Source organism: Phaseolus vulgaris, chromosome 4 (assembly GCF_000499845.2).
Source record: "Phaseolus vulgaris cultivar G19833 chromosome 4, P. vulgaris v2.0, whole genome shotgun sequence".
Lineage (NCBI taxonomy): Eukaryota > Viridiplantae > Streptophyta > Magnoliopsida > Fabales > Fabaceae > Phaseolus > Phaseolus vulgaris.
In genome coordinates, this window is record NC_023756.2 from 29,415,814 (window position 1) to 29,431,793 (window position 15,980).

The following is a 15,980-nucleotide window of genomic DNA, read 5'->3' on the forward strand; positions in this document are numbered from 1 at the left end:
AGAATCTCTTGGCATCTCAAAACTGTGTTTTTGGAAAAGCTGGATTGGGTTTTAACCCGCAAAACAAGCAAGATAGATTTTCAAAATCATTTTCGAAAATGCCAGAAAAACAACCAATTGTACCATCGAAATAACCGGTTGTTACATGCTTCTACTACATGAAAAGAGGTCATTCTGTTAGGTTCTGTAAAATCAGAAAATATGTTGTTCCTAGGGGCTTTATGAAGTGGATTCCTAAGTGCAGTAAAGGTTCAAGTGATGAATGTTGTACCGTCTCGTCCCAGTCGTTGACCAAAGTCAAAGTCAAAGTCAATAAGGGAGGAAGGTCAACAGGTTGACCACTTGAGGCGTCTCCAGGTTGAGGCGTCGCAAGGTTGAGGCGTTGCCAGGTTGAGGCGTCGCCAGGTTGAGGTGTCGCCAGGATAAGGCGACGCCAAGTTGAGGCGTCGACAGTGTCACCCCCCGATACCACGGGTAGAAAGGACCGTGGAGGGGGCGACACCACAAGAGGCCACGATACGGACGAGGAGGCCTCGAGTCCCGGTACCTCAGAACGGAAATGAAGAGAAGAGAAAGGTGGCTTCAAGGCCATAGTTCTAGTATCAGTAGGGGGTAACCCGACTCGTGAAGTACCCACGCCACCTCTGGGAGACCCCTGGGATAGATACGACCCATGAGAGGGCCATGCCCAGGGGAGAACCATGTGCGTAGTGCGAGAGGAAGGTAGATACACTCCCGGGGCGAGTGACTAGAGGCTGGTGCGCATGAGTTGGCACCCAGAAAGTCACCCCCTGCGCCAGATGCACTTCGAGGAAGGAGGACTTACATGATGAAATGTCCCTAAGTTGGGTTACGGCGCTGTAAGGCCCCTCATATAGAATAGCGATCAAGTCAGAAGAACGCATAACAGTAAGCACTGAAACATCAAGGTGTATATGTTTCCCTGAAAGTTTGCTAAGGTGCGTTTTTATTCAGTTTACGTTTTGAACGCTTTAAAGCACTTTAAACGCTTTAAATGCATTGAACGTTTTAAACACGTTGAACGTTTTTAAACGCTCTAAATGCGCTTTAAAACGCTTTGAATGTTTTGGACGTTTAAAAGGGGCTTTAGACGTTTGAGATAGGGATAGAGACTCAGTTTCACACACACACTCTAGTTGCTTGCTAGCGGACCCACTGTTCGCACAGGCAATTTGAGAGAAATTAGTTACCCAGTTATTTTACCACCTTCAGAGCATCCATTCACGGTGCTCCGATACGGAGGTGTGTTCCTTTGATGTTTCTCGTTTGCTGACTTGATCGTCGGAGTGCAAACGGCTGCGAGGGCGCCCCTTTGTTCACTTCTTTCAGGTACTCATGGCGGTGAAGGGTGGGAATTTGGAACAAAGACGAGGGAGTCCTTGATACGCGAGTCTTAGCTACGCACGAAGCACAATCTGGTCAACCGGCGGGAACATTTGGCGCCCACCGTGGGGCCCGATCTAAAACATCAGTCCCACCGCAGGTGTTCAGTTCTCTAGTTGCAGTTTTCGATTCAGCTTCTTCTAGATTTTACCGAGATCCACCGTTCGTTGTGAAATTGGTGCAGTTTCACCGATTGCCTTCGGGTTGTTTCGTTGTTTTATCGTGTTTGTGTGAGTTCGAGTTCCCCATGCTTTCTTCATATCTTGGAGTTGCACAATAGCTAGAAGAAGTTCTTGAAACCGCAAAGGATGAGGTCCACGAGGCAAGGTTCGACGCGCGCTGAGAGCGAAGACCTGACCATGCAACAGGTCATGGTTATGGTGCAGGGATTGCAGGAGGCAATGGCGGCGTCGAAGGTTGAGCAAGAGCACATGAAGGCGGATCTCGCGGCGTCTCAGGCGAGAAATGAGGAGCTCTACCGCGCAAGTGAGGAGTTGCGCCGCGGATGGCGCAACAACTCAGGGCAACGCGACATGGATGAGCCCGAGCATTTCACTCCGCCAAGAGAGTTCTCTACGCCGTTCTCGCAGCCGATTCTGGAGACGGTGATCCCCAACACATTCGGGGGGCCCAAGGTGACTTTCACGGGGATGGAGGACCCTGAGGCGCATCTCACTGCGTTCCACACACAGATGATGCTGGTAGGCGGCTCCGACGCCGTGAAATGCAAGCTCTTCATGAGAACTTTGACTGGGATGGCCATGGACTGGTTCATCAGCCTTCCAGATGGTCATATCACGTATTTCGCACAGCTTTCACAGTTGTTTAGAGATCAGTACCTAGCCAATAGGGCTCCACCACCAGTTTCGTACGATCTATTTGACGTAAAGCAATATCAAGGCGAAAGCGTGAAGGAGTATATCAATCGTTTCGGGGCTCAGGTGGTGAAGGTTGGCACTACGGAGGAGCCCATGATTGTATACGCATTCAGAAAGGGGGTATGCCCTAGGCCTTTCTGCGAGTCAATCATCCGCAACCGTCCCCGAACTTTTGCTGAGATAAGGCGTCGTGCAGTGGAACACATCGTCGCTGAGGGCGAGGTGTGTGAGAAGCGCACAAGTGTTGCACCCGCGGGCCCAAGAGCACAGTCGCGTGCACAACCCGCCAGGTTCAACGAGGCCACGACGGGGAGGAAGAACCAAGACAGGAAGCGCCCATACGAGGCGAGGAGGCCTCAGGCAAAAGGAGCAGCAGAGGGGAACATGCAGGTGAGGAAAGGAAATAGGCCGTTAAGGCACAATTTCGTGATGGAGCTGAAGGATCTTATTGTTGTTCCCAACATAGCTGACAGGTTGAGGCCCACGGTGAAGTCTGACAAAGTGTTGGGACCTCGTAAAGACTCGTGGTGCGAGTTCCACAAGGCGTTTGGGAACCATATCAACAACTGCTTGGAGCTGGGCCATCATTTGGATGAGCTCGTGAAGAATGGCTTTCTGAAGGATTATCTTGCTGGGCCTGCTACGACCGCAGCCCTAATAGCGCCAGAGGAGGATCAAGCGCATGAAATGCTGATCCATGGAGAAGTGCACACCATCTCTGGTGGCTTTTCTGGAGGCGGACCCATTGCCTCCCAGCGCAAGAGGTACGTGAGGGTGGTGAACTCAATTGCTGAGGAGGGTTCGGATGATCAGTGGGAGTCAGACCTTGTGTTCACGAAGGCTGATCTATGAGATGTTGTCCCACATGACAATGACCCCGTGGTCATTTCGGTTGTCACAACTGGGAGAAAGGTGCATAGGGTTCTCGTCGACCAAGGCAGTTCTGCAGATGTCATGTTTTGGTCGACGTTCAATAAGTTGCAGTTGTCCCCTGACTTGCTGAGGCCCTACACTGGATGTTTGTATGGGTTCACAGGGGACCAAGTTGAGGTGCGTGGCTACCTGGAGTTGAGGACGAAGTTTACTGATGGAACGGCGTCGCGTACCGAGAGCATCCGGTATCTAGTCGTGAATGCTAATTCAGCCTACAACATTCTGTTGGGAAGGCCAGCGCTAAATAGACTAAGGGCGGTGGCCTCCACGCGCCACAAGAAGATGAAGTTGCCAGATCTAAGTGGCAGGGTCATTGTGATCAAATCTGATCAAGAGGAGGCCCGGAAATGCTATAAAAATAGCTTACAGACAAAGAGAGGCGTGTTCATGCTGCTTGAACGATCGCCCATCTCAGCTACGCCGATGGAGGTGGAGTCCCTTGAAGAGGTGACACCTGCGAAGGCGACGCCTGTCGAGGCCTCACCCGCAGGGCGACGCCAAGGGAAGATGCGTGCTTACGAAAAACACCAGGGGAGGCATCGCCCATGGAAAAGGTACCCGAGGGGGCCTCACCCATGGGAGAAATCAATGAGGCGACGCCTATAGCAGAAGATCGCAAAAGCGAGTCTCGTGCAGAGAACGTGCGGGATAGGCGACCCCAACCAGTAGACAACGTGGTGGAGAGGCAGATTGGTTGCAAGACATTCAAGCTAGGGCGTTTGTTGGGCCAGGAAGAACGAGACAAAGTGGCAGCGGTGATCTTGCGCCACTTGGACGCATTCGCATGGACCACCTCAGACATGCCAGGCATCGACCCAGATTTCTTGTGCCACCACCTCACCATGGACGCCAAGGTTCGCCCATATTTCTTGGGCTGAAGAACGCAGGCGCCACCTACCAGAGACTAATGGACAAGGTCCTTGCACCCGTACTGGGAAGGAATGTGCAAGCCTACGTAGACGACATGGTGGTGACCTCTCAGGAAAGAGGGTGACACCCCCATGACCTGGAAGAGCTGTTCGCCACAATAGCCAAGTACCGCCTCAAGTTAAACCCGGAGAAATGCGTTTTTGGCGTCGAGGCGGGGAAATTCTTGGGATTTATTCTCACTGAGAGGGGGATATAGGCGAACCCTGATAAGTGCGCAGCTATCATTGCCATGAGGAGACCAACCTCAGTGAAAGAAGTGCAGCAGCTGACTGGGCCAGATGCACTTCGAGGAAGGAGAACTTACACGATGAAATGTCCCTAAGTTGGGTTACGGTGTTGTAAGCCCCCACATAGAATAGAGATCAAGTCAGAAGAACGCATGACAGTAAGCACTGAAACATCAAGGTGTATATGTTTCCCTGAAAGTTTGCTAAGGTGCGTTTTTATTCAGTTTACATTTTGAACGCTTTAAAGCACTTTAAACGCTTTAAATGCTTTGAATGTTTTAAACACGTTGAACGTTTTTAAATGCTCTAAAGGCGCTTTAAGACGCTTTGAATGCTTTGGACGTTTAAAAGGGGCTTTAGACGTTTGAGACAGGGATAGAGACTCAGTTTCACACACATACTCTAGTTGCTTGCTGGGGGACCCACTGTTCGCACAGGCAATTTGAGAGAAATTAGTTACCCAGTTATTTTACCACCTTCAGAGCATCCATTCATGGTGCTCCGATACGGAGGTGTGTTCCTTTGATGTTTCTCGCTTGCTGACTTGATCGTCGGAGTACAAACGACCGGGAGGGAGCCCCTTTGTTCACTTCTTTCAGGTACTCACGGCGGTGAAGGGTGGGAATTTGGAACAAAGACGAGGGAGTCCTTGATATGCGAGTCTTAGCTACGTGCGAAGCACAATCTGGTCAATTGGCGGGAACAAATGTAAACCAAATGGACCCACATTCATAAGGGGACCAAATCTTTGTACTTGAAAATCTTCTTTGTAGGAAAACTTGGAGGAGAGCATGCAACAATGGTACTTGGACAGTGGATGCTCCAAGCACATGACTGGGGACAAATCAAAGTTCCTGAGCATCTCCTTTAAGCAAGAAGGGCACGTTACCTATGGGGACAACAACAAGGGGAGGATTCTTGGGAGAGGATCCATAGGAGACAAAGATATCTTGGTCATCCATGATGTGCTCTATGTAGAAGGTTTAAAACACAATCTGTTGAGCATTAGTCAATTGTGTGACAAGGGATTTCATGTTATCTTCAAAACAAACACATGTGAAATCTGTCTCCCCAACACTAAAGAGGTAATGTTGGTAGGTAAGAGAATCAATAATGTTTATCTTCTAGATATCTATTCACCATGTTCAATTGGTTGTCTTCTATCCAAGCAAGATGAGTATTGGCTTTGGCATAGATGAATTGCTCATATTCACATGAATCACTTGAACAAGCTAATTTCAAGGGATCTTGTGATTGGGCTACCAAAGCTTAAGTTTGAGAAGGATCATATTTGTGAAGCTTGCCAAAAGGGGAAAGAAGTGAAAAGCTCTTTTAAAATAAAAAATGTTGTTTCTTCTATAAAACCTCTTGAGTTACTTCACATGGATCTTTTTGGACCTTCAAGAACCATGAGCCTTGGTGGAAATTATTATGCTCTTGTTATTGTAGATGATTTTTCTAGGTTCACTTGGACTCTCTTCTTGGAATCAAAAAGTGATGCCTTTTCTGCATTCAAGAAGCTTGAAAGAAGGTTGCAAAACACAAAGAACAACAACATAAGCTCAATAAGAAGTGATCATGGAGGAGAATTCCAAAATGAAAAGTTCAGCAAGTTCTGTGAAAAGATGGGAATTCTGCATAATTTATCTACTCCAAGAACTCCACAACAAAATGGTGTGGTAGAGAGGAAGAACATGTCCCTAGAAGAGCTAGCAAGAACAATGCTTAGTGAATCTTCTCTTCCTAAGTATTTTTGGGTTGATGCAGTTAGCACTTCTTGTTATGTGATGAATAGAGTACTAATTAGGCCAATTCTGAAGAAGACTCCTTATGAAGTCTTCAATGGAAGGAAGCCTAACATCAATCATCTCAGAGTTTCGGTTGCAGCTGTTTTGTTCTCAACAATGGAAAGGAAAGCTTAGGGAAGTTTGATGAAAAAGTTGATCTTGGCATCTTCATAGGTTATTCTCTCACAAGTCATGCATACAGAATATACAACAAGAGGCTAATGACTGTAGAAGAGTATGTTCATGTTGTCTTTAATGAGGTAGATTGCAAAAGCATCCAAATCCCGAAGACCAGTGCTAAAGAAGATGAGCAGAACATGAGTTTGGAAAAGCTGGGCATCTGATATGAAATCAATAGCAAGATAGAGATGATTCTTTGACATTCTATGGAATCAACTTGAGTTTGAGAAAGAATAGGCACTTTTAATAGAATTGGATCAATGTTCTATGTTTTAAGAACTCACCAAAACTTGCACCAAACACCAAACTCACATGGAAGATCCATCTATTGCCAATTAAACCGATTAAAATGTGTATAAAAGCAAATGAACCGAATAGAAAGCTCCAAATACAGAAATGAACGGAACAAATCAAGCTAGAACAGAAAAGAACCGAACATAAAGTGGAAAGGAAGCACAACACCGAATAGAAAGAAGCTTAAGACATATTTAACATTTCGTAAAGCATGGAAAATGAAATGGAAGATGAAGGAGAGAAGAACTTATGGACATGAAGAGCTTGACTAGTGATCACTCCACTTGGAGTGTGAAGGATCCAAGATAAGTGAGCAAATGCTGCCACTTGAGAGAGCCAAGGCACCCAAGATAAGACAAGGTAGAGGAGAAGACAAAGTTCTCACACAATTCTCTCTCAATTTGAGTAGAGTTTCTCTATAACAATTTCGAATCTGCATTTTACAAGAGCCCAAACCTCTATTTATAATGTGAGGGTGCTGGAAAATAGGTGGGAAAATTCAAATAAAACTTATTTGAAATTACCACCAAAAAACAAGTCACATGGGAGGTGTGACCTTTTTCTACTATGACACCTCCTAAAAACTACACCTACACCTACTCTCCTAAGTCACATGGATAATGTGACTTTATTTTACATTTTCACACTTCTTTATTTAATACCCACACCTTCTACAACTATACAAGAGTAATTCAAATGATGCTTTTTTATTTAATGCTTGGCCTTGCCCCTCATGGGATGGACTTGGGCTTTTTGGGCTTTGGCCTTCTTGGGCTTGGGCTTGGGCCTCATCTTTATTTTATGTCTTCTTTTAATTTTGAGAAGACTAGAAGGAAGAAATTCAAATGTGAAGGTGAATGTCCTCTTCCTTCATTAATAAAAGCCTCCTTTATTTGATTCTCATCATACTCCTCGAGTTGGAGAGAATTCGTCCATGAATTCTGAATCCCTGCATATAACAAAGTAAGTTTATTTTTACAATTAAAAGTGGAAGAAAAAGGCAAACATGACTTAGCATTTGTAAACAATGGGATTGCAAAAAAGGAGGTTCTATAAATCGACCAAGTTGGAAAAATTTGTTTGGGAATGATGATATCTTTTGAAAAAAGGCCTCTTGAATGGTGACAACCATTACGAGGTATGAACAAATCATCCCTAACATTTTTTAACCAAGATGGTGGTGAAGTAAGAAACTTTGGTAATGAAAAAGATAAGGAAGGAAAACACCTTGGATGTGGAAGGATAAGACCCATGTCAATTTGGCCTTCTTTGTCTTTTTCATTTTTACTTGTGGTAGGTGGGTGAATTAAGTCTTGTTTGACCTTGTTTATCTTTAAGATTTGCTTTTGTGGACAATGAAGAGCTATGTGCCCAAAACCTAAACATTTAAAACATTTGATATTTGAAGTTTTGGTAGGTGACTTAGGAGTAGAAAGATTTGTAGTAGAAAATTTTTTTGGAAACATGGTTTGTTTGGAAAAATTGGAAGGAGAAATTTGAGTAGAAATTTTGTTTGCATCCTTCCTAGAAGAGTTGTAGAAATCATCATCATGAGTATTTTTGAAAGTTTTCTTCAAAAGATATGATTCCACCTTGATGGCTTTGCGAAACACTCTCTTTAAAGAAGAATATTCTTTTAATTCTACAAAGTCTCTAATATCTCTTCTCAAACCACGTACAAACCATTTAATCTTTGACTCTTCATTAGCATGCATATTCATTTTAGTCAAAGTTGTTTCAAAATCTTTAAAGTATTCATCTACCATCCTATGTCCTTGAGGAAGCCTTTGGAACTTCAACAAGTGTTCCTTCCTAGAAGGAGGAACAAACCTCGCGCGCATACACTCTTTCAAAGCATTCCAAGAAACCACAGGAGGTTTCTTGCGATATATAATGTCCGTTACAATTTTATGCCACCATTCTTTGGCATAGCCCAAAAAGGATAAAGAAACTAACCTAAGTTTATCATCATCTTGGACTTTATACACATGAAAATAATGGTCAACCTTAGCTTCCCAATCTAAATACACATTAGGATCACTATCACCATTAAAACTAGGGACTTTTTCACAAGAAACGTTGAACACTTGGTGATATCTTTGGTCACGGTTATAGCTCTCTTCATGAGAATGATGGTGATGCCTCCTTCTTCTATGTTCCTCTTCACGGCCATGATCATTGGAAGGACCTCTAGATGAAGGTGTATGAGAATGACGTTCTCCATTGATTGATTTAGAGGACCTAGTGTGCTTCATTTAAACTCTTTATAATCTTTCCTCCAACCGTCTAATAGCTTCATCTTTGATATTAATTGTACCGCCCCGTATCCGGGCGTTGACAAAGTCAAGGTCAAAGTCAACGCCAGGTGTCAAAGTCAACACAAGGCGTCGCCTAGGTGAAGAGACGCCAAGTACCAGCGCCGCCAAGAGGAAGCGTCGCCAAGGCGAGGCGTCGCCTAGGTAGAGGCGTCGCCCAACCAGGGCGTCGCCAAGATCAAATATCATTAAGTCAAGGAAGTCACAGCGCGGTTCCCCGATACCCATGGGTAGGAAAGACCATGGAGGGAGCGACGCCGTGGGAAGGCCTCAGGTCCCGATAATCCGGGGTAGTGATAAAGAGAAGGAAAAGGTGGCTTCAAGGCCATAGCGATAGCACCAGTGTAGGGCAGCCTGACTCGTGAAGTACCCCTGCCGCCCCAGAGACGCCTTTGGGACAGATACGACTCAAGGGGAGGGTCACACCCAGGGTAGCCAGGCGCAGGGTACGAGAGGAAGGCAGATACGCTCTCAAAGTGAGTGACTAGATGATTGGGGGCATGAGTTGGCACCCAAAAAGTCACCCCTTGCGCAGTAGCACTCCCAAGCAGGAGGACTCACACGTAGAAACGTCCCCAGATGGGGTCATGGCGCTCTGAGGTCCTCCACGTGTACGACAGCCAGGTTAGAATAGAAACACCACTTAGTTAGGTACCAGGTAATTAAAGTCATTTAATACAGTTTCTGTTCCGAGCGTTTAAGGTACTATAAAGGCTCCCAAGCGTTTCAACGTCTTAAATGCGCTACGTTTCTAATTAGACGCGTTAATTGAGTGCGTTACGTTTTATGATTAAAAGCGCTTTAAGGCGCTTTAAATGCTTGGGTAGTTTAAATAGCGCTGAGGATGTTGGGAACGGGGTTCGAACTTTTGGCTAATTTTCCAGAAACACTCTAGTTGCTTGCTCGAGCCTTGAGGTTACGCACAAGGGACTAGGGAAGGATTTTGGCCAGAACGAGAAAATATACACTAGACACAGTTTCCTTTTTACCACCTTCAGAGTGCCATACGCGGTGCTCCGATACGGAGGTGCATAGTTTTTGGTGTTTCTTGCTGGTTGACTTGAGCGTCGGAGTGCAAACGGCCGCTAGGGCACCCTTTTTCCCTTCTTTGCAGGAATCCACAGGTAACCAGTAGGAAGGAGTCCCTAGCTGACGGTTGAGGTCGCGCACGAAGACGTCCCAGGTCAACCGGACGGAACATTTGGCGCACACCGTGGGACCGATATAAAACATCAATCCCATCACAAGTTTGAGAATATCTACCAAGTTATAGTAACGTTGGAGGAGGTTTGAAGAGACCGTGACAATGACCACCACAAGACGGGGTACTGCACGTGCGGCCCCAGCAGAACTGTCCATGCAACAGGTCCTGGAGATAATGCGGGGGCTGCAGGAGGATATGGCGGAGTCGAAACTGGAACAGGAACGTATGCAAGCAGATCTCGAAGCCTCGCATGATAGGAATGAAGAGCTCCGTTGTGTAAATGAGGAGTTGCGTCGGGGTCTGCGAAATAATCGGGGGCAACGTGAACATGACGAGATGGAGAACCACTCCCCGCCAAGGGAGTTTTCCACTCCCTTCTCGCAGGAGATTCTGGATGCAGTGATCCCGAACACGTTCGCGGGGCCCAAGGTGATCTTCACCGGGATGGAAGACCCTGAGACGCATCTCGCTGCATTTCACACACAGATGGTCCTGGTAGGTGGCTCTGACGCTGCCAAGTGCAAGCTCTTTATGAGCACCTTGACTGGGATGGCTATGGACTGGTTCATCAGCCTCCCGGACGATCATATCACCTCTTTCCGACAACTGTCACGATTGTTCAGGGAACAATACCTAGCAAACAAGGCCCCGCCGCCGGTCTCCTACGATTTGTTTGATGTGAAATAGTATCAAGGGGAGACCCTAAAGGAGTACATCAATCGCTTCGGGGCCCAGGTAGTAAAGGTTGGTACGACAGAGGAACCTATGATTGTGTAGGCGTTCGTGAAAGGCGTATGCCCCGGTCCTTTTGGAGAATCCATCATTCGCAACCGCCCTAGGACTTTTGCTGAGCTACGGCGTCGGGCGGTAGAACATATCGCTTCTGAGGGAGAGGTGTGCGTGAAGCGCACCAGCGTCGTACCCTCGCGCCCGAGAGGACCGACGCGAGCTCAACCCGCCAGGGTCGATTAGACCACGACGGGAAGGAAGAAACCAGATGGGAGACGCCCCTACGAGGCCAGAAAGCCCCAGCCCCGGGGTCCAGCGGGAGGCGATCGCCCGGCCAGAGAAAGAACGAGGCCAGCGAGGTACAATTTTATGGTGGAATTGAAGGACCTGATCGCCGTACCTAATATAGCTGAGAGATTGAGGCGACCGGCGAAGTCCGATAAGGTGTTGGGGCCTCGGAAAGACTCTTGGTGTGAGTTCCACGAGGCTTTCGGTCACCACATTGATAACTGCCTGTCGTTGGGTTACCAGCTGGATGAGCTGGTGAAAACCGGGTTTTTGAAGGATTATGTCGCAGAACCCACAACGACCGCCACCTTGCCGCCGCCAGCGGAAGAACAAGCACACGAGACGCCGGTTCTCGGCGAGGTCCATACCATAGCTGGAGGATTTTCCGGCGGAGGACCCACCGCCTCCCAGCGAAAGAAATACGTGAGGGGGGTCAACTCGATCGAAGAAAGAATCTCGGGTGAGCCGTGGGAGTCAGACCTCGTATTCACGAGAGGGGATCTCCGATACGTGGTGCCGCACGACAATGACCCCGTGGTCATTTCAGTTGTCACAACTGGGAGAAAGGTGCACAGGGTTCTTGTCGACCAGGGAAGTTCAGTAGACGTCATGTTCTGGTTGACATTCAATAAGTTGTGGTTATCCCCCGACCTTTTGAGGCCCTACACAAGGTGCCTGTATGGGTTTGCGGACAACCAGGTGGAAGTCCGAGGCTACCTGGAGTTGAGGACTACGTTCACAAACGGAGAGGCCTCGCGTACCGAAAGCATCCGGTACTTGGTCGTGAACGCCAGCTCCGCTTACAACATCTTGTTGGGCAGGCCGGCGTTGAACCGCTTGAACGCAGTAGCCTCCACACGCCATATGAAGATGAAGCTGCCGGACCTCAGTGGCAAGGTGATAGTCATCAAGTCAGATCAGGAGGTGGCAAGGAAATGCTATGAGAACAGCCTGAAAACGAAGAGAGGTGTGTTCATGGTGTATGAGCGTCCGCCGTGTGCAGACACGACGATGATTGAGGCGACGCCCGCTGCGTCGACGCCTAACGAGGCCGTACCCGCGAGGGCGACGCCAGAAACAGATGCACCCATGGAGGAAGGCCCTAGCGACGCGGTGCCCGTGGAAGAGGCGGCGCCCGTCGAGGAGGATAGCAGGGAACAACCGGTGGCTAACGTCGTGGAGAAGGAGATTGGCGGCAAAACATTCAAGTTAGGAAGTTTGCTGAGCCCAGAAGAACAGGAAGGGGTGGCAGAAGTGATTTCGCGCCACCTGGATGCTTTCGCATGGTCCGCCTCGGATATGCCCGGTATCGACCCTGATTTCCTGTGTCATCACCTCAGCATGGACGCCACGGTCTGCCCCGTGCGCCAAAGAAGGAGAAAGTTTAACGAGGAGAGACAGCAGGTGTTAAAGGATGAAACGCAGAAGCTGTTGAGTGCTGGCCACAGCAGGGAGATTCAATACCCCGAGTGGCTGGCCAACGTCGTCTTGGTGAAAAATGCGAATGGGAAGTGGAAGATGTGCGTGGACTTCACGGACTTGAATAAGGCGTGCCCGAAGGACTCGTACCCACTGCCCAACATCAATGCGTTGGTGGATAGTGCATCCGGCAGCAAGGTGCTGAGCTTCCTGGACGCATTCTCAGGGTACAACTAGATCAAGATGCACCCGAGAGATGAGAGTAAAACTGCATTCATGACTGAGACTTGCAGTTATTGTTATAAGGTGATGCCTTTTGGGCTGAAAAACGCAGGCGCCACATACCAAAGGTTATTGGACAAGGTCCTGGCGCCCATGCTAGGGAGGAATATGTACGCCTATGTAGATGACATGGTGGTGGCGTCGCAGGATAGGGCACAACACACAACAGACCTGGAGGAGTTGTTCGTCACAATATCCAAGTACCGCCTCAAGTTAAACCCTGAGAAATGTGTCTTCGGGGTAGAGGCCGGTAAGTTCTTGGGTTTTATGCTCACAGAGAGGGTGATAGAAGCGAACCCCGACAAATGCGCAGCGATTATCGCCATGCGAAGCCCGACGTCGGTAAAGGAATTGCAACAGCTGACAGGGCGGATGGCGGCACTCTCAAGGTTTGTTTCCGCCGGGGGAGAGAAGGGGCACCCATATTTCCAGTGCCTCAAGAGAAATAGTCGCTTTGCATGTGCTGACGAATGCGAAGCGGCTTTCATTAAGTTAAAGGAGTACCTGGCGACGCCACCGGTCCTCTGCAAACCGATAACAGGTGTGCCCCTCTGGCTATATTTTACGGTAACGGAGCGGGCTATCAGCTCTGAGACGAGATACCAGGCGCTGGAGAAGGCAGCGTTAGCAGTGGTGTTTTCAGCCAGGAGGCTCCGTCATTACTTCCACAGCTTTACAGTGGTAAGGATGACAAACCTCCCTATACAAAAGGTGTTGCAAAAGCCTGACGTGGCGGGAAGAATGGTACGCTGGGCGGTGGAGCTGTCAGAATTCGACATTCAGTATGAGCCTAGAGGATCCATCAAAGGGCAAGTGTACGCAGATTTTATAGCGGAACTCTCGCCCAGAGGTGAGCAAGAGGTGGAAGTGGGCTCGCAATGGCTGCTCTCGGTTGATGGCTCTTCCAACCAACAAGGGAGTGGTGCGGGAATAGTCTTGGAGGGACCCAACGGCGTACTGATTGAGCAAGCTATGCGCTTCGCCTTCAAGGCAAGTAACAATCAGGCGGAATACGAAGCCCTGATAGCAGGAATGCTCCTGGCCAAAAAGATGGGCGCGCAGAACCTCCTGGTGAAATGCGATTCGCAGCTGATTACGGGGCAGGTGTCAGGTGAGTTCCAGGCGAAGGACCCACAGATGGCGGCGTATCTAAGATACGTCCAACTATTGAAGGGAGCATTTAACGCTCTTGAGCTGATACATGTCCCAAGGGAGCAGAATGCCAGAGCCGACCTACTTGCCAAGCTGGCCAGCTCAGGCAAGGGGGGTAGGCAGAGGACAGTGATCCAAGAGACGCTCAAAGTTCCGCGTAAATTCGTGGAAGATAACAGGGTGGATGTCCTCCAGATCTGTACATCAAGAGAAAGTCCAAGGAGTCATCGCTCTCTGACCCAAGATACGCTGAAGACGCCCCGCATCAGCACGTACGCGGATATGCCTGAAGAAGGAAGGCAAATGCAGGTATGTGTCCTAGCCGAGGGAGACACCTGGATGACGCCATACAAACGGTACTGGCGGATGGGACTCTCCCAGTGGAGCTGGAAGAGGGTAAGAAGGTCAAAAGAAATGCCGCAAGATATACTCTGGTGGATGGAGTGTTGTTCAAGCATGGGTTCACTCACCCTATCCTAACGTGTGTAAGTGGCGACGAGTGTACCAGGATAATGGCGGAGCTCCACGAAGGCATTTGCGGGAGCCACGTAGGGGGAAGGTCCTTAGCCTCCAAGGTGATACGCGCAGGGTTCTTCTGGCCCACTGCACGCTGACTGGCACAAGGCGCCGCCAGAAGAACTGCGATCCATATATAGCCCGTGGCCTTTTCATACATGGGAAATCGACATCCTGGGCCCGTTCCCACTGGCGATAAGGCAGATGAAGTATTTGATCGTTGCCATCGAGTACTTCACCAAGTGGATAGAGGCAGAGCCCGTGGCACAGATTACTGCGCACAAGGTACAACACTTTGTGTGGAAGAACATTGCGTGCCGCTTTGGCGTACCTAGGCGCTTGATATCCGATAACGGGACCCAGTTTGCCAATCAGCAGTTGAGAAATCTGTGCGCTGAGATAGGTATCAAGCAAGTGTTCGCGTCAGTCGAACACCCCCAGACCAACGGGTAAGTGGAGTCAGCAAACAGAGTTTTGCTGAGGGGGTTAAAGAGAAGGTTAGAGAAGTCCAAAGGGGCGTGGACGGAGGAAGTTCCAAGGATCGTATGGGCATACCACACCACGCCCCAATCTTCTACCATGGAGACGCCTTTCAGTTTGGTGTACGGGTCGGACGCGATGATCCCGGTAGAAATACATGAAAGCTCACCACGTTTTCAAAACTTTGTGGTGGAGGAATCCAACGAAGAAAGACGGGTAAACCTGGATCTACTAGACGAAGCCAGGGAAGAAGCCAGAATAAAAGCTGAAGCGATGAAGAGAAGAGTAGAGCGGCAATATAGCTCTAAGATAAAGCCGCGACAGTTTCAGATTGGCGACCTAGTTATGAGGAAAGCCCACCCATACGAGCTGGAGAATAAGCTGTCTCCCAAGTGGACCGGACCCTTCAGGGTTACCGAGGCTAAGGGCAACGGTTCATACAGCCTAAAGACCTTTGAAGGAGGTCCCATCCCGCGCAGTTGGAATGCAGCCAACCTGAAGTTTTATTTTAGTTGACTTATGTAAAGCAGCTATGTAACAGTCTTGTTAAAGGGGACGCTCTTTTTCCCTTTCCTGGGGTTTTTAATGAGGTCACCCAAATAAAAGAAAAAAACAAGTTTGAGAAAAAACCGTGCCTTGGTTCTCAGTCTTTATCTTTCTCCGTTTGAAGTAGCGTGAGGCGTCGCTAGTAAAAGCGGGGTCGCCAAGGAAGAAGGCGTCGCCAAGGAAGAAGGCGTCGCCAAGAAAGAAGGCGCCGCCAAGAAAGAAGGCGTCGCCAAGAAAGAAGGCGTCGCCAAGAAAGAAGGCGTCGCCAAGAAAGAGGGCGTCGCCAAGAAGAAAGGCGTCGCCAAGAAGAAAGGTGTCGCCTGAATGCAGGCGCCGCTAAGAAACATGACGGAGGAAAAGCGCACAATATATGAGACGTATGCAAAGTAAAGCGGCGTTACAAAAACCAAGTATGG

General features: G+C 48.5%; 1 protein-coding gene across 1 annotated transcript; it reads left to right on the top strand.

The window, feature by feature from the left end:
* The first annotated feature begins 1,763 nt into the window (after positions 1-1,763).
* LOC137838610 (uncharacterized) lies at positions 1,764-3,134 on the top strand. The gene has a single exon (XM_068647850.1). It carries the CDS (start codon positions 1,764-1,766, stop codon positions 3,132-3,134), a length of 1,371 nt encoding a protein of 456 aa, XP_068503951.1.
* Positions 3,135-15,980: the final 12,846 nt, after the last annotated feature.

Excerpts from the sequence above, each read along its gene's own strand:
- LOC137838610 (XM_068647850.1), top strand. The coding sequence starts at position 1,764 with ATGCAACAGGTCATGGTTATGGTGCAGGGATTGCAGGAGGCAATGGCG.